The sequence below is a fragment of the Mobula birostris genome, chromosome 22, assembly GCF_030028105.1.
Source record: "Mobula birostris isolate sMobBir1 chromosome 22, sMobBir1.hap1, whole genome shotgun sequence".
NCBI classification, from domain to species: Eukaryota; Metazoa; Chordata; class Chondrichthyes; order Myliobatiformes; family Myliobatidae; genus Mobula; species Mobula birostris.
This window is the reverse complement of record NC_092391.1, coordinates 9,143,914-9,163,101: the sequence shown is the minus strand read 5'-3', so window position 1 is coordinate 9,163,101 and position 19,188 is coordinate 9,143,914. Positions and strand designations below refer to the sequence as shown.

Here is a 19,188-nt window from a genome sequence, read left to right as displayed (position 1 = left end):
TAAGCTCCATAATTGAGCAGAAGTGCTTTGTAATCCTGTTATGTTAATTCTTTGCAGTAACATTTTTAAATCAGAATTAGTATTTTGGTTCTCCTAAAAATAAGCAACCATGTAAATTAGGCTATCTATAACCTTGTAACAAGTGGGGATTTCGGAACTAGATTAATTTGTGCAGTTTGAAAAAAGTTGCCATTTTTAATATTGCCGGAAATTGTAGGATGTGAGTGGTGGAGGGTTTATGTTAGGGTTTTGTGGCATGTTGTATCTTGAGATCAAAAAGGCACTTGTTTCCCTATTGAAAGAGACACTTTACTATTTCCTGGCAGGATTTGGGCTTGCAGCTGAACAGCAATTGATTTGTCTTGTGACTCTTCTCATCCCACTCCACCCCTTTTCAACTCTATATGTTTATCTCAGTAACATCCTTATTTGGGAAATAATGTGCTGTTTTTAAAAGCAAAATATAGTGTTTAGATCATATGAGATTTAAAATTGTCTTTCTACACTATTTAGTAGAATTTGCTGTTATATTCTCAATGGTATCAGACTTGAGATTTTTTTTTTAAGAGTAATTTTCCCTGAGGGCTTCAAGTTAAACTCTGCAATTCAATGTACAGTTTGATATATCTCATACCAGGCAAGCTTATGGATGGAGCTCCCTCTAAAATTCAAAGTTCAAAGTAAATTTATTACCGAAGTTCATATGTCACCATATACAACCCTGAGATTCATTTTCTTGCGGGTGTACTCAATAAATCCATAACACTTTACAGTACAGGAGACGTGAGGAGTTTGTACGTTCTCCATGACTGTGTGGGTTTCCTCTGGTTGCTCTGGTTTCCTCCTACAGTGTCAAGATATACCAGTGGGTAGGTTAATTGGTCATTGTAAATTGTCCTGTAATTCGACTTGGACTAAATTGGGATTGCTGGGCGGCACGGCTGGAGGGGCTTATTCTGCGCTTTATCTCAAAAATAAATAATAAATAATAGAATCAATGAAAGGCTATACCAACTAGGACGTTTAACCAGTGTGCAAAAAATAACAAGCTGTTCAAATACAAAAAGCAAGAAATAATAATAAATAAATAAGCAATAAGCATCGAGAACATGAGATGAAGAGTCCTTGAAAGTGAGTCCATAGGTTGTTGGGACATTTCAATGATGGAGCATGATAATTGAGCATACTTCTTAAAAAAAAAAGTACACACAGAAAGATGGTCCATCATCAAAAACAGGTGACAATGTATATTATGGGAGAGGATGCACAGTTTAAAGGCTTCTCTTGATAAAGTTAAAACATTGTGTGTGCAATATTAAATGAGTAAAACTAACTACACTTCTCGGGTCCAGATTCAAAGAGGGTTCAGTATTTGTTTTCACTTCATACTATATTTGAGACACATATTCCTTTGGTATTTTAGTTTGATCATTAAAATAATAAAATACTGGACAAGAAATTAAGTTCACTTCTTTTGAGTTTAAGAAAACCCAGGTAATAATTTTATTCCTTGTAATCTGATAGTCAATTGACTTTTACTAACCATTAACATTTCGGGAAGAAACATTATTAATGATTTATAGTTGTGAACTAGATTATTAATCACACATGTTTTTACATTTTAATATTCCCTGCACTGTTGAAACTCTTTATGAGCTCTATTAATGTTTTATGTATTTTAAATTCAATTATTAATCATGGACACTTTCAGAATTTTGTTGGTATTTGCATAGCTGTGGTGTCATCTTTGAAAATTTATGAGTGTTTGACATAGTTATAATACAATATAAAATACCCATTTAAAATGTGTAATTATATTTCATTATGACACTTTTATTGCTGACTTCCCTAGACAAAGATTTTGGTTTTTGAAATTTTTTTTCCCCTCTCTGCAGCTCAAAGGCTTGAACGATTACGAAAAGAACGACAAAATCAGATTAAATGTAAAAATGTTCAGTGGAAAGAAAGAAACACTATGCTTTCAGGTAAGGCATATTTTGGGTTGTTGTATGTAACTTGATCCTACACTAAAGTATTTGATTTGAATATTTCCATTATTTTAGTCTCAAAAAGTTACTTTAAAATAATATTTCAAACTAAAATGATTCTGTATATTGATTTTAAAAAGTATTGCTGAATCATGGAATGGAGCTTAAGCACAAACTTGTTAATTGATCGCAGCATGTAGTTATGCTGTTTAAAAATTCAATCAGAAATTCTATTTTGAGAATTTAATTTGGTCAATAGTCTATACTGCAAAGCAATTTTGTAACATATTTTCAGTGTATCTATGGGTTGAGAGAAAAACCCTTTCAATGGGTAATGGTTCGAATGCCTTTGATTAAAATCATTTTGTGTTGATTTTTGTATGCACATTGAAATAGTTAATTTCATTGGATAGTAATTGCAAAGATGTACTCTGGATATCATTGGATAGAGATTACAGAGTACAGAGATGCACTCTGTACTTGTGTGTGTGTTTTTTTTTACTTTCAAAGTTAATGGCAATTGGTTGAATGTTGTTCCAAACCAAAAGTTTTGGAAGGAAGTGGAATACTTAAGAGGAAGCTTAAAAAGTCTGTCCATGGCAAAGTTTCAGAAGATTGCATCTTTTATTTAATTCATCGTAGTCATCAGTTGAATCTAATTATTTTGCTTAGGTGCATACAATTGATGGTTCACAATATCAAAGAGCAGCATTTCCAAATACCCAGCATTTCAAAGTTCATTTGCTATCTATTTTTCTCAACCTGTAGAGAGCAGTGTCTTTTTTGATGGTCTTCATTTTAGAAATCCTGTGATCATAGAGCATGAAACATTTTGAATGGCATTATTGCAGATACATGGTATGCATAAAGTCAGGCTTGATTCTTTTGAAAAAATGTTCATAAAATACTGAATGAAGATGGTGCACTAAAAAAAAGCTTGCATTTTAATTTGGGAAAGAAATAATGCGTACAAGTTGAGAAAATAAGCACTTAACTGCACCTGCTTTTATCTCCAATTATGTATGTCATAAATTATATTAAGATTCAATTCTGTGAAGTTTGAGAAATAAAGTTGCTAATGCTTGAGTTATGCAAAGGGATAAAGTTAAATGTCTGTGGCTCAAGTTATAAGAAGTTTATTGTTGAGCTTGACTTTGGAAGCCACAATTTATTTTAATTGCTGCTTGAATAGAACTTAGATCTCAATTACCTTTGCAAACCTTTTACTTTCACTTTTATTTTTATTTGCTTCTTTTGAAGTTCATTTATTTGACTGTTTCACACTCTGCAGTTGTGACATGTGCTTCAGAGCCTTTAATTCATTGTCTGGCTCATGATACTCGAGGTGATGAACTTGAAAAGAGTAAGCATTGTCCATTTTCACTTGTTGCATGAAAGCACCAGAGCGTTACTTGCACATCACCTTCAAGACCAGGGAATACAAATCACCATTTTAGCAACAGCTTCTCCCACTCTGCCAACAGTTTTCTGAACAGACAGTGAACTAACCCATGAAAACTACCTCACTATTTTTGGCTTCATTTTTACACTACTTAGTTAATTTAATTTTTAAATATATGTATTGCTTGTAATTTATTGTTTTTTGTATGTTTTGCACAGTAATGCTGCTGGAAAACAACAAATTTCATGACATATGCCAGTGTACTAAACATGATTCTGAGAATGGTTTCTTTTAAACTTCATGGGCAATTTGCTTGTAGTGAACAAGTATTCAGAAGTGTTCCTTCCTTATTTCAGCTGAAGAACTAGCTTGCTTGTTTGAAAAGAAGGACTTCCGTGCAAAACCACTGAATACTGCAACATCATCTGTGCTTTCTGTACGACTTGAACATTGTCCACAGCAGCTGAACAACCCATTTAATGAGTATTCCAAATTTGATGGCAAGGTGAGTGCAGAATAGAAATTCACAATTTGTACTTTATTCTTGTTAGATATGCCATTGGTACATAAAACAAAGTTGTGCCAAGGAATCAAGATTGTTGTTAGTCACTACTTTTGAAGGAGGCCATTTCGTAACTTTAAAGTTAACAAGCTGAGTGTTGGATTGTTTTTGGTGAACCTGCTGACTTTGAACTGTCATCTTTATGAAGCAGAGCATTTGAATAACTAAGTCTCAGGAGATTTCTTCTCTATAAGATTATAATGATATTTAGAAGTCTGCTGAAAGTAGTTTAAGATTCAAGATCGTTTAATGTCATTGCCAGTACACAAGTGTAAAGGAGAATGAAATAATTGTTAATCAGGAACTGGTGCAGGCAGCACAAAAAATTCACAATAAGACGAAAGAGCACAATAATTTAAAAAAACACACTGTAGGTACATAAGATGGTTTATATACATTGATTGTATGTCCATAATGTGATGCTCGATACAGGAATGTCTGTACATAAGGTTAACAGGTAATGATAAATTAGTGGTGGGTTCGTGGGCAGCCTTGCTGCTTGGGGAAAGTAACTGCTTTAGAGTCTAGTGGTCCTGACGTAGATGCTATGTAGCCTCTTCCCTGATGAGAGCGGGACAAACAGTCCACGAGCAGGGTGTGTGGGATCCTTTATGATATGACTGGCCCTTTTCTGGCACTCTTCTGTCTATATGTCCTTGATGGCAGGTAGCCAGTGATCTGCTGGTCAGTTTGGATTCCCTGTTGTAAAGCCTTCCTTTCTGCCACAATGCAGGAAATATTTCTCATGATGGAAATAATATGAGTTCACTATCAAAATGGACTTTTTGCATACATACACCACCAATTGTAAACTATTTTGTTATTTAATGACTTTTGAATAATCTACTGCCTTTCAACTTGGTTCAAGCTGTTTCAAGTTTAAGAGTTAATGAATAATGCAGCAAATGTTTTAAGGGGTTTTATTCAACCCTTAACTGTACTTCCTACTTAAGATGATTTCAAGCACAAGTATGGTGAAAGTTGTAAAGCATTAGGTCTCAATTCTCACCATAAGGTTGGCAGTTAAAATTTGCTGTGTCTATGGTGTGAGCTTCCCCTTTTACAAAAGGATCCTTTTGTATCTCGCAACATTGATAATGAGTTTGCTGAATGACTAATCATTAAACAATTATCAGCTAGTTACAAAGAGAGAGAGCTCAATTTCTAGTCTATTTTAAAACCTATTGTTTTGAAATATTTCCCAATAATTTACAATTCATGCAATAATTTTCTGGCTTCAGAGATTACTAATCAGTTTTTTTTAATGGCTTAGGTATACAATTTAAAAGTTCACTTAGACATGTATTAAGGTTTTTATTTAATTTTGAGGTCATTTTATAGCACGAACAGTTCATAAATAACGGAGTTTCTAAGTGCTTGACAGACCATTTATTTCCCTTGATTGCTCCAGAGAAGACATAAAACAGAACAGCCTGGAAGGAAAAGCTGAAAGCAATTTCGGCATTACTTGAAGTTGCTCTCACGTGCATGGGTTTTGAGTAATGTTTTAAGTAAAGGAGAAATATGTGTTATCTTTGCACCAAATCAGGACCAGTATTTATATTGTTTTAGTTTTATTATTTATTTAGTGATACCGTTCTTTGAGCCATACCACCCCAGCAACCCCACAACCCGACAACCCGATTTTGCCCTAACCTAATCACAGCACAATTTACAATGACCAATTAACCTACCTGGTACGATTTTTAATTGTGAGTGGAAACCAGGCACCTGGAGAAAATGCACACATTCCACAAGGAGGGCATACAGAATCTCCTGACAGAACGGCACCAGAATTGAACCCCAAACTCTGGAACGCCCCGGGCTGTAATAGCATTACACTAACTGCACGTTTATTCTTATATGAATGTGCACATTATTTCAGATATACTTACTTGCCCTTTTGAGATGAAATGTGCATGTTTCCAGTCAGTTCTTTATTCCACATGTCTCAGTTGTTATCCCTCTTGAGGTGCAAAAACAGTCATCCAGTTTTAATTTCATTTATGCTCAACTTTCCAATGCACTGCTGAACAGCAAATGCAATTCCTGAATGGTTGGGGGCAGAGTGATGTCACACATCCCTTGGGTGGGTCAGGATTTCCATAGCTGCAGACTGGCAAAGCTTAAAGAAGCTATTTATGCATCAGCTGGCAATGTCAGCTCAGATCGGTCTTGTTTAAGGTGCATATGCCTTAAAAGCCCAGCTTGTGTATTGGATGTAAGGTAAGCTGTCTGCACAAGCTTTCCTTAAGGTTTCTTGAAGAGAAAAATTAGCTTTACTTGCCACATGCACATCAAAACAGATGGTGAAATATGTCATTTCCATCAAGTCAAATCATCAAGGATCATGCTGGAATCCTGCAAATGTCACCATACCATCACAGCATGCCCACAAGCCTGTATACCTTTGGGCTGGGGATGGAACCAGAGCCCCTGGAGGAAACCCATGCAATCACAGGGAGAACAGACAAAGTTGTTTTGATAGCAGTGATATTCTAACTGTAATTGGTGATTGCTGGTGCTGTAAAGCCAAAGAGCCTCATGGCCGAGGGTAAGAATGACCTCAGCGCTCTTTGGAGCAGCACAATTGTCTCAGTTCAAGTTTAATTGTCATTCAACCATATGTGAATACCCATGAATACAGCCAAACAAAACAGTGTTCCTCCAGGACCAGGGTGTAAAACACAGTACCAACAGTTAGACACAGCACATATAAGATGGCAGTAAATATGTAGACACAAAAAAGTATAATATAATCCAAGTCCCTGAGTCCATGGATGTTGTTGGCAAGAACAAGTTTGCAGCATGCTGCAGACGAACACACTGCAGGTCACCTTCAACTGAGGGAACACTGGCAGCACCAAAGCTAGCATGGATGCCACACCACACCACACTGCCTCTGACGTCACCTCTCCTGGGTGGCTGCAACAGGCATGAGGCCTGTTCCGTGCTACAATTGAAGCCATGCAGCTCCCGTGCCATCAGTTCCACCAATAGACCAGTGAAGTGGACTTGTTAGCATTCCACATTACCAATATCCAACAGGGTCTTGGAATCACAAGAAAAATTACTGAGACAATCACTTGCTTTTAGACTACATGCCATCTTCACCACCGGAGTACCAACTCTGATGCCTCTCTGTAGCAGACAGTAACACAGTCCACACCAAGTCCAGCTCCTCTGCCAACTAGTAACTTGCTGATGGGATAGACCTACTGCAGTTCTTGAAATTCTTAATGCCCAGCAGTGTCTTGCAATTGTGAAAAAGACAATAACACCTTTGGTCCCTTAGAGGCCATTGCGTTTGAGTGGGAGTAGATAATTGGTATTCATACTGGTTCAGTTTGTGGTGATGATATTGGGGGAGACTTCTGTGGAAAAGCAGGTAATCAGTAACAGTAATTTCTAGATTTCTCTGTTTAATTGCAATATTTGTTCTGCAGATTTGTTTTCAAAACTTGTCCATTATAATGTCTTGCACTTCTGGTCTTGTGTCTTTGTGGCAAATTTTTAAGCACTGTTGATTTTAAGAAGTGATGTATATGGATTCTGTGGCCCTACCAAGGAAGCCTTAGTTTTGCTGTAATGTTCACACAACTGAATTATGTTGTGTTTCTGTCAACTGTTCCCTGGACTTTAAACACTGTTTTGAGAATATCAACATGAAATCAGACTAGATCAATGGCCTACTGTTTTTACCTGGAAAGCACACTTCATTTTCAGATTTTACCATGAGTTTTTAAAGTTAGACAAGTTACAGATTTAAATTGCATGCAGTGGATCAGCAAATGAGATTGTGATATTTTGCCTGTTACGGAAACATGGTTGGAGGATGAGCAGGACTGGCACATGAATGTTCAGGGTTCCAATTGTTAGTGTCATAAAGGCATGGTGAGGGAGCAAGAAAGATTGCACTACTTGTTTATGGAGAACATTACAGTAGTACTTGGAGGATATCCTGGGAGGTTTAGCAAATCTTTGAGTGATATTGAGCATCTGGTTGGGGAAAAAAGATCAGGATAGGTAGTAGGGATCAAGTGAATCTATTGGTAAAGAATGTAAGAGAACACGAAGGCAGGCAGTAGGGGCCATGGGTTAAGATAAAGGAGGCTCTCTAGAGTTTCTATAAATATATTTAAGAGTAAAAGGGTAGTTAGAGTGTAGGACCGTGTAAGCATTGGTTGGTACTCCATGTAGAATCACAAAAAGTGGGCAATGTCTTAAATACTTCAGTTCACTCTGGCAAAAAACACGGAAGCTGGAAAGTTCAGGGGAGGGAACAGTGATATCCTGGAGCACATCAACATTATGAAGAAGTTGGAGTGTTTGAAGGCAGAAAGGTGGCTGTATTTCCAGGGCTTGATGAGATGTATTCTGAAATGTTTTTGGCAGCAAGAAAGGAAACTGTTGGGTTCCAGGCAAGGTATGAGAAGACTGGACAATGCCTAACACTGTCTTTATTTCAGAAGGGCTGCAGGGATAAATGAGGGAACCGCGGGTGTGTGAGTCTTGCATAAGTGGTGGGAGAGTCAGAGAGACAGGATGTATGTATAATTGTAAAGGCATGGGCTGGTTAGGGATAGTCAGCATGGCCTTGGGAATGGAAAATCATGTCTCCCAAATTTGACTTAAATTGTTTTTGAAGTGGTGATCACAAAGGTTGTAAGAGATGGACCTCGAGGCTGTTACATGATAGATTGATGTTGAAGATTAGAATAGATGGGATCCATTGGTGAGCTCACCAGTTGGATACAGAATTTGTTTGGTGGTTTGAGGCAGAGGCTTTACTTCTGATGGAATGCCTGCACCCGAGAGGGGGACGCAGGGATCAGAGCACATTCCTCTTTGATTCGGGTAAGGCTGCACGTGCCATGATTAGTATATGTATAGAAGACACCCAAATTAGTAGTACAGGTTGACCTTCTATAATGCAGCACTATCAGGAGCTGAGGAGTGCCGGATTAGTGAAAATGCTGAATTACAGAAAGATCACATTATGCAATAGCTAACCGCCTCATCATTACCTTCAAAGTATCAAAGGATTCAAAGGTTCATTTAATGTCAGAGAAATGTATACAATACACATCCTGAAATGCTTTTTCTTCGCAACCATCTACGAAAACAGAGGAGTGCCCCAAAGAATGAACGACAGTTAAATGTTAGAACCCCTAAGTTCCCCCCCCCCCCCCCGCTCCCCTCCCTCCCGCGTGTAAGCGGCAGCGAGCAACAATCCCCTCCCCACTGGCAAAAAAAAAACGCACCCACAACCAGCACTCAAGCATGAGCTAAGCGATAGCAACAACACAGACTTGCAGTTACCCCAAAGACTACATTGCACTCACAGTTACTGAGAGAATCCTTGTTAGTTTCTTTTCCTCCGCTTAGTAATACGCTTAAATTCAGCGGGTCACCACGTCTGATCTGAGGTCGTAGGCAGAAGTGAACAGAGCGCTGGCTGGGTGACGCCACAGGGCAGTGCAGGACTACCGGCAGGTGGGTGAGAGGGCGGACCGACCCAGCACGCGCCAGCTCCCCCACCACTGGCGGGTGAGACAGGCAGGTGCCAGGCTGCCGCGCCTCATGCAAATGATATTAATAAATGCAGGAAAACAAGCAGGAATCGCCCGTCTGTGCTTACAAGGGCGTGCCAACATGGAAACAGATCTAGTGCAACCAAAACAATGTGCAGCAGATTGGTACGGTGGCCCGGTAAATTTGAGATTACAGTTGCACGGAAAATTTGAAATCAGTGTGGATTATCGGTGGAACTCGATTGCAGGTAGTCAGATTAGTGAAAGTCGACCTGTATAATGGAGAATGAAGAAAGTTGTCTAAGGTTAAAACAGGATCCAGATCAGCTGAAGTGGGCAAGGGAAAGGCTGATGGAATTTAACTCTTGACAAATCTGAAGTGAAGCATTTTGTTAAGTTAGAACAGCCGAGGTTATACTGTGTGAATGACAAGGCTCTGGGTTGTGTTGAGCAGAGAGATCTTGGGTACAAGTACAAACCCCCTTGAAATTGGCACCACAGACAAATAGATTGTTTAATAAGGCCTGTGGGATGTTTGCTGCCTTTGGCTCGGGCATTGAATACAGGGATTGATGTCATGTTGGTTTGCTTTCACGTGGAGTACTGTGTGTAATTCTGCTTGCCACAGTACAGGAAGGATGTGATTAAGATGGAGAAGGTGTAGAGAAGATTTACAAGGACATTGCTTGGATCGAGGTTATCAGGAGAGATTGGAGATGCTGGGTCTGTTCTCCCTGGAGCAAAGGAGACTGGGAGGCGACATGATAGAGGTATATAAGATCGGGAGGCTTAGATAGGATAAATGGCCAGTGTCTGTTTCCCATATTAAGGTTGATTAAACTAAAGGGCGTAGGTTTGTGGTCAAAGCAGGGTGATTTAAAGGGAATTCACGAGGTAATTTTTTTTTTCCAGAGTGGTTGGTATTAGGAATGAGCTGCCAGAAGTGGTGGTGGAGGTCGGTATGTAAGAGGCACCTAGACAGACACTTGAATCAGCAGGATGTTGAGGGATATAAATGAATACAGATAAGTGGGAATTTTCTGAATGAGCATGATGGACATTGACCTAGGCTGATGGTCTTGATCCTATGCTGTGCAATGCTGACTTTTCTGTTTGAACATATTGCTGTGGTGGAATCAAGTGTTTCACAACATCTTTACCAATGCACGTGTACAAAGTTAACCAATTTAACAAGTTTCTTTGCTCAATTTACTCTTGACATAGTGAGTGTGTAAGATTTTGTTAAACTCCATTCAAAACAGATGAATCTTTGTAATAACTTGTTGATATTTTTACTATGTTCAAGTCTGAAGGGATCTAATGTAATTGTATTATTAAGAGCATGTAGCTTGTTTGTAATTCATGTCCTCAAGCAGATTAAGCTGTGTGGTATAAATGAGATGTTTAAAATTCTTGCTCAGTCTTATTATATTTTTGGCAAGTTGAATTTGGTCTGTCAATGCTTTTTACTTTGATCAGTTGGATAATAGTAATTTAATGCAAAATGTGTTGCTTTTTAAACCTGTGAACCCATCTGTTTGAATTCAAACAACTGAATGACAACCTCACTGAGTTTCATTCACTGCTACGGAAAATTAGTTCTTCAATCTCATTTTAATTGACTTACTGAATTTACTGTTGCGTTAAGAATTATTAATTTCAAATGTTTAAGATGGCCCATCCGAGGCTGAAAAATTTGTGATGTACTGTACTTATTGCTACAAATTTAATTCCTGAAATCTTCCGGAAGAAATGACTGAACAGATTTTTAAAAAGGGAGGAAGTAAAAGTATAAGAAAAGGTTTGAGTTAATATCAAAAGAAAGCAAGCACAATACAAGGAAAGCTAAAGGAAGTTGGTGGCCTTGAGTTTAAGTAGGTCTGATGTTCGAGCAGACTTACAAAGCATATTTGACAGAATGCTGGAAAGTAAACAAAATAACATCTTTATGACAGATGGGATGTAAATTTAAGGGACAGTAGGCAGAGAGTATCAATGAACAGTCTTTATTTAAAGACTGGAGGGAGCAGCACTGATACATTTTGCAGAGGTGTGTGTTGTGACTAGTCTTCTGCATATATTCTGAGGACTTGGGCACACAGGCATTAATTCTAATGTATACCCATGACGTGTAGAAATGTGCACTGGAATAAATTTAATATCAGCCCAAAGGGTCTGTGGTCATCTACTGAAATTCAACGTGTCTTTTAATAACATGGAAATGGCATATTAATTAAAAGAAGATAATGATATATAGTCATCAGTTTAGCCTCAGCTGGAATATTGTGTTCAATTGTGAACACCAGGAAAAGCATCAAGACCATGCTGAGTTGGAAGACTCAAAGAAAGTTAAAATAAACTGAAGAAGCTGATCTGGTTCTTGGAGCAGAAAAAGTGATGATATGATTTCAGAATCACGTTTAATATCACTGGCATATGTCACGAAATTTGTAAACTTTGCAGCAGCAGTACAATGCAATACATAATAAAGGGGTAAAGGTATTTATGTTATGCAGGACTAGATGTTAATATCCCTTGTTTGCACTCCTGAGACCTGCTGCCTAGATTCTGTGGGGTGACCAAGTGAGTGGTGGCATCTTCGGGGTTATCAAGTGGGTGCCCTCTTTCCTCAGTGTTTCGCTGATAGGCTCACAACACCTCCGGGGGAGCGGAGGGGGTGGCGGGGTTCAGCAGTGAATCCCAGCGTTCTGGGCTCACCTTTGAGATGCCTTTCACTCACTTGGGGTCCAGATGGAATCCTTTCTCTTCATCAGAAGCTCTGGAGAGGTCGTTGACTGCTTGTCAGTGTGTCTTCCCTCGCACTCCCAACTCCCACAGTAGCCTTGATGTTGATGTGGCTACGAATCCTCTGCAGCCTACTTCGACCGGTCGGACCCTTGCTTTCCAGCCACTTTGTTGCACATCGGCCGCAAGCTCAGCATACCTCAGCTTCTTGTGCTCGTAGGCCTCCTCCACTGCATCCTCCCAGGGCACTGTAAGCTCGATGATGTAAACGAGATGGAGTGAGGCTGACCATAGCACAAGGTCTGGTAATTAAATTAAATGTTGTACAAAAACAGAAATTAAAGTAGTAGTGAGGTGGTGTTCATGGATTCAGTCCATTTAGAAATCGGATGGCAGAGGGGAAGAAGCTGTTCCTGAAATCGCAGATTGTGTACTTTCAGGCTTCTGTACCTTTTGCCTGATGGTAGAATGAGGCACTGCTCCTTGAAGATATCTTGGATACTGCGGAGGCTAGTACCCATGAAGCAGCTGACTAATTTTACAATTCACTGCAGCTTACTTCGATCCTGTGCAGTAGCCCCGCCCCCCAGCAGAAGGTGATGCAGCCAATGAGAAAGCTCTTCATGATACTTCTGTAGAAATTTGATTGTCTTATGTGACATACCATGAACCTATGAACACTACCTCACTGCTTTTTTATTTCTGTTTCAACACTACTCATTTAATTTAATTATTTAATATATTGTGGGGCTGAGGAGGAGAAGGAAGGATCAACCATGATTAAATTCTGCTTCTACAGTATATCTTATGGTCTTATACCAAATCTCCTCAAACTCCTAATAAATTCTAGCCATTCTCTTGTCTTCTTTAGAGCTGTGTCGATATATTGGGTTAGGTCCCTGGGGATATTAACATCCAGGAACTTGTAATTGCTCAGTCCCTCCAACTCTGATCCCTCTGAGGATTGGTGTGTGTTCCATCATCTTACTTTTTCCAAAGTCTACGATCAGCTCTTTGGTCTTACTGATGTTGAGTGCAAGGTTGTTGCTGCGACAGCACACAGCTAGCTGGTATACCTTGCTCCTGTGTGTCGTCCCGTCACCATCTGAGCTTCTGCCAACAATGGTTGTATTATCAGCAAATTTATAGTTAGCTTTTTAGCCGTGCATAGCCACAAAGTCATCGGTGTAAAGAGTGGCAGTGGGATAAGCACATTTCCCTCAGGTGCACCAGTGTTGATCGTCAGCAAAGTGGAGTAGTTATTACCAATCTGCACAATCTCTGCTCTTCCGGTTAGGAAGATTTGATGGAAATGTCAGCATTCATGAAAGACTCAAAGAATGAAAGGGCATTCTCTTCCCTTCCCCCACCCCACCACCCTGATAACCAGAAGAAATGCAAAGGTAAGTGCTTCACATGAAGCCAGTTTCTGTCAGATGGCATGAACTGCTCAAAAGGTTGGTAGAAACTAACACTCCAAACATTTAGCCATTCTCCAAAGGGAGAAATAAGGGAACTGAATTATTAATTAAGGGTTGATTATTAATAATTATTAATTATTAAATAAGGGTCCTGACGAAGGGTCTCGGCCTGAAACGTCGACTGCACCTCTTCCTACAGATGCTGCCTGGCCTGCTGTGTTCACCAGCAACTTTGATGTGTGTTAACTGAATTATTAGTTGCTTTTTCAAATAAAACAGAAGATGTACAGTACTGGCAGAAGTTTGACACAAATATATACAACTTGGGTGCTTAAAACTTTGACCCAGTACTGTTGTAATTTTATGTATTGCACTGTACTGCTGCTGCAAAAAAATTCATTACTTTTTGAGTGGTGATAAACTCGATTCTGATATGGGTCTCTATTGTCAGCTTGGTGGGAAGAGGGCAGGGAGCAGGGAAACATGGCTGGGAAAAGGAAGAGGGGAGGGAGCGGGAAGCACCAGACAGACATTCTGTAATGATCAATAAACCGATTGTTTGGAATCAAATGACCTTGCCTGGTGTCTCAGGGCTGAGTGTGTCTGCATCCGTGCCAGCCTCCCGCTCCTGGCACTCCTCCTCTGCCCTCTGTCCCACACCCCTCCTGTGGTGCTCCACTCTCAACATTCCCAATGTCCTTTGCTCTCACCAGATTTTCAAAGTCGCTTTCTGCTCCATGTTGACAAATACAATACTGTGCAAAAGTCTTAGGAACCCAGACTATAAATGTGTGCCTTAGACTTTTGTATGGTACTGTACTTTTGGCTCCTAGTGTTCAGTATCATTTTGCATTCCCATGCAAAAACACTGGAAAAGTTCTGGCTTAAACCATTGTGTCCTTTTTCTCAACAGCATGGCTTCCAAGATAATTGTTTTGTACTTAGCTGACCAAGAGGCTGCATGCAATCATCAAGAAAAGAAAATGTCAAATACACCTCTGGCATTTCATCTTTTGGTGAGAGTTATGGCAGGAACTTCATATAACAATTCCAGCACGGAAACAGGCCATCTCGGCCCTTCTAGTCTGTGTCGAACGCTTACTCTCACCTAGTCCCACCGACCTGCACTCAGCCCATAACCCTCCATTCCTTTCCTGTCCATATACCTATCCAATTTTTCTTTAAGTGACAATATCGAGCCTGCCTCTACCACTTCTTCTGGAAGCTTATTCCACATAGCCACCACTTTCTGAGTAAAGAATTTTCACTTTCTGAGTAAAGAATTTTCCCTTTGTGTTACCTCTAAACTTTTGTCCCCTCTCAACTCATATCCTCTTGTTTGAATCTCCCCCACTCTCAATGGAAAAAGCCTATCCACGTCAACTCTATCTATCCCCCTCATAATTTTAAATACTTTATCAAGTCCCCCCTCAACCTTCCACTCTCCAAAGAATAAAGACCTAACTTGTTCAACCTTTCTCTGTAACTCAGGTGCTGAAACCTAGGTAACATTCTAGTAAATCTTCTCTGTACTCTCTCTATTTTGTTGACATCTTTCCTATAATTCGGTGACCAGAACTGTATACAATACTCCAAATCTGGCCTCACCAATGCCGTGTACAATTTTAACATTACTTGGACCCAGTACAGATCCCTGAGGCACACCACTAGTCACCGGCCTCCAACCTGACAAACAGTTATCCACCACTACTCTCTGGCATCTCCCATCCAGCCACTGTTGAATCCATTTTACTACTTCAATATTAATACCAAACAATTGAACCTTCCTAACTAACCTTCCCTGTGGAACCTTGTCAAAGGCCTTACTGAAGTCCATATAGACAACATCCACTGCTTTACCCTCGTCAACTTTCCTAGTAGCCTCTTCAAAAAATTCAATGAGATTTCTCAAACATGACCTTCCACGCACAAATCCATGTTGACTTTCCTAATCAGACCCTGTCTATCCAGATAATTATATATACCATCTCTCAGAATACTTTCCATTAATTTACCCACCACTGACATCAAACTTACAGGCCGATAATTGCTAGGTTTACTCTTAGAACCCCTCTTAAACAATGGAACAACATGAGCAATACACCAATCCTCTGGCACCATCCCCTTTTCTAATGACTTGAAATATTTCTGTCAGAGCCCCTGCTATTTCTACATTAACTTCCCTCAAGGTCCTGGGGAATATCCTGTCAGGACCCGGAGACTTATTCACTTCTATATTCCTTAAAAGCGCCAGTACTTCCTCTTCTTTAGTCATCATAGTTTCCATAACTTCCCTACTTGTTTCCCTTACCTTACACAATTCAATATCCTCCTTCTTAGTGAATACCGAAGAAAAGAAATTGTTCAAAATCTCCCCCATCTCTTTTGGCTCCACACATAGCTGTCCACTCTGATTCTCTACAGGACCAATTTTATCCCTCACTATCCTTTTGCTATTAATATAACTGTAGAAACCCTTTGGATTTATTTTCACCTTACTTGCCAAAGCAACCTTGTATCTTTTAGCTTTTCTAATTTCTTTCTTAAGATTCTTTTTACATTCTTTATATTCCTTGAGCACCTCATTTACTCCATGCTGCCTGTATTTATTGTAGATCTCTCTTTTTTCGAAACAAGTTTCCAATATCCCTTGAAAACCATGGCTGTCTCAAACTTTTGACCTTTCCTTTCAACCTAACAGGAACATAAAGATTCTGTACCCTCAAAATTTCACCTTTAAATGACCTCCATTTCTCTATTACACCCTTCCCATAAAACAAATTGTCCCAATCCACTCCTTCTAAATCCTTTCGCATCTCCTCAAAGTTAGCCTTTCTCCAATCAAAAATCTCAAGCCTGGGTCCAGACCTATCCTTCTCCAAAATTATATCGAAACTAATAGCATTGTGATCACTGGACCCGAAGTGCTCCCCGATGCATACCTCCGTCACCTGACCTATCTCATTCCCTAACAGGGGATCCAACACTGCCTCTTCTCTAGTTGGTACCTCTATGTATTGCTGCAAAAAACTATTCTGCACACATTTTACAAACTCCAAACCATCCAGCCCTTTTACAATTTTGAACTTGTACTGTAGTTTGATTCTTTCCTGTTACCATGCCTTGTTTAACTGTCCTGTTTATAACTTCATTATTATTCATTATTATTCAGTTTATAACTTCATTATTATTCATTATTTATTCATCAGTCAGCATGTTCCGTGGGGCTAACTTCCCGATATTGGAGTCTTGTGGAAATCAGAAAATAGTTGTTTTTGTTTAAAGGATATTCTACATCTCACCTGCACATTGTTCTGAGGTGGTTCTTTTGAAATATTCCAGCTTTCTATCAATTTTAGAAAGCTACATTTCGTGAAATAGAGATTGTTGTAAAGTGGAGCAGAGGTTGGGATATTTGCTGGTAATTGTGTGTTCAATTATGTTTTATGTCATTATGAAATGATTGTCTAATGAAAAGCTAATTTGGTAAGTAATATCTATCAGACAAGTATAAACCAAACTGATCTTTGGTAAGGTCCATGGTGGATATGCTCATTTTTAGTCATGGTCTCACAATTGGTAATTATTTTCACCCACCTCCCCTCCCTTATGTCAAATAGCCATTTTGATAGTCAGATTGACTCCCTCACCAGTAGGATAACTCACAAGCCTAATTTTGTATTTTGAACCTGTTTACTAATACTTCTCCCAAATACTCCTCTGTCCTCATTGTGACTACACTCTGCTTGGTAGATAATTTGCAATAGGACAGAAGATTGCAATGTTATCTAGGATAAAGCAGTCTGATTAATCAAAACCTATCCTCTTGCTCCATCTTCAAGACACAATTGGCATTGTGTTCTACCAGTGACATGACCTGTTGTCAGTCTCTGGATATCTTCATGAGCACTCAACACACCCCTGAAATCTAACATCTGGAAACTTAAGGGCACCAAAACTACATGTAAATGTCTGAATTTTATGTTATTTTAGTTCACGAAAATGTCACCTCAATATGCTGGAGGAAGTCTGTGGGTCAGGCAGCATCTGACCCACGGAACACAAACCAATTCTCATCGAGGAATCAGAAGCAAGGAATACGAACCAATCCTCAGAGGGATCTGAAGTGTAGAGAGTAAGCAATTTCAAGTACCGAATTATGAAGATCTCTGAGGGTCTAACCTGGTCCCAGTATTTCAATGCAGCCATAAAGCTGGCAAGATGGTGGCTATATTTTATAAAGAGTTTGAGGAGATTTGTTTTGTCACCTAAAACACTCAGACTTCCACAGATGTACAGTGGAGAGCATTCTGACAGTCTGCTTCACTGTTATTGGTGGGGGTGGGGTGGGGGAATCAAAAGAAAGCTACAGAAAGTTGTAAAATTAGTGAGCTCCATCATGGGTACGAGTCTGTCGTATCCAAGACATCTTCAAGGAGCTCAGCCTCCGAAAGATGGTGTCCATTATTAAGGACCCTCATTACCCAGGACATACCCTCTTCTCATTGTTGCCATCAGGAAGGAGATACAGGAGCCTGAAGGCACACACTCAGCGATTCAGGAACAGTTTTTTCCCCTCTGTCATCTGATTCCTAAATAGACGTTCAACCCACGAACACGATTAGTGTGGAGGCCTCACGGAAGAGCAGCGGATCGGAAACACAGGTTCTGTAGATGCCGGAAATCCAGAGTGTTCTTATAATTTGGACAGAACAAATGTCCAGGAATAGTGTGCAGCATAAATTAATGGACTGTCTTGGATGAGTGTGAGTGTGTTAAAGTACCAACAAGGTAAAGAGGATATTTTAAATCTAGTAAAAGAATTAGTTTATAACATGGTAGATAAAGTTCAAAGTACCTTTATTATAAAGGATGTTTGCTATATACCAGCTTGAGACTTGTTTCCTTACAGGCAGGCACAAAATAAAGAAACCCAATAAAACCCGTTTTAAAAAAAAATATCATGCGACATCTAACATGCTGAAACAAAATCACGTGAACGATAAAAACAAGCAAATAGCATTCAGAACTGAAGTTCATGAAAGTGAATGCACAGTTACGAAGCCAGTCATCACTGCAGCGGATTCAGGAGCCCATTAGCTGCAGGCCACCGCCTCAGTTCAGCACATGGATGAATAATCCTTGCGGAGCAATGAGCCGCATTGGCCTGTCCCTCACCTCTGTCCCCAATACCCTGCCCCTTTCAATGTGGAACAACACTTAACTTGTCCAAACCTCTGTTTGTTCCTTGCTCTCAGATCCATGCATTGCTGCTTCAATACACTTTCGAACTTAGGCCCCCCCCCCCCCCCCCCACCTTGATTCGGTTTGTACCCAACCTTTCCAATTTGACCTGGCGCTTAAATTGGTCAAGCCTCAGGCTATTCCTCACTCTCAGCTCCAGGCCCCACTGCCTCAACTCTGCCTCGCCTCCAGTCGTCTTACCCTGGTTCTGTCGCATTGAATCGCCTTCAAGACCATTCCAGCAATAGCCAAGCATTGGCTCACTCTCTGCTCCTGGGCCCAGGCCACACTG

The 19,188-nt window shown here is 39.7% G+C and overlaps 1 protein-coding gene across 5 annotated transcripts in view; it reads left to right on the top strand.

Annotated features, from left to right (window-relative positions):
* Positions 1–19,188, top strand: part of mapkap1 (MAPK associated protein 1) — a 294,027-nt gene that overhangs the window by 50,034 nt on the left and 224,805 nt on the right. For all 5 annotated transcript variants that reach the window (XM_072239930.1, XM_072239929.1, XM_072239932.1 and 2 more), the window contains 2 exons: positions 1,896–1,985; positions 3,747–3,895. In XM_072239930.1, the coding sequence (XP_072096031.1) occupies positions 1,896–1,985; positions 3,747–3,895 (239 nt within the window). The remainder of the gene's footprint in view (positions 1–1,895; positions 1,986–3,746; positions 3,896–19,188) is intronic.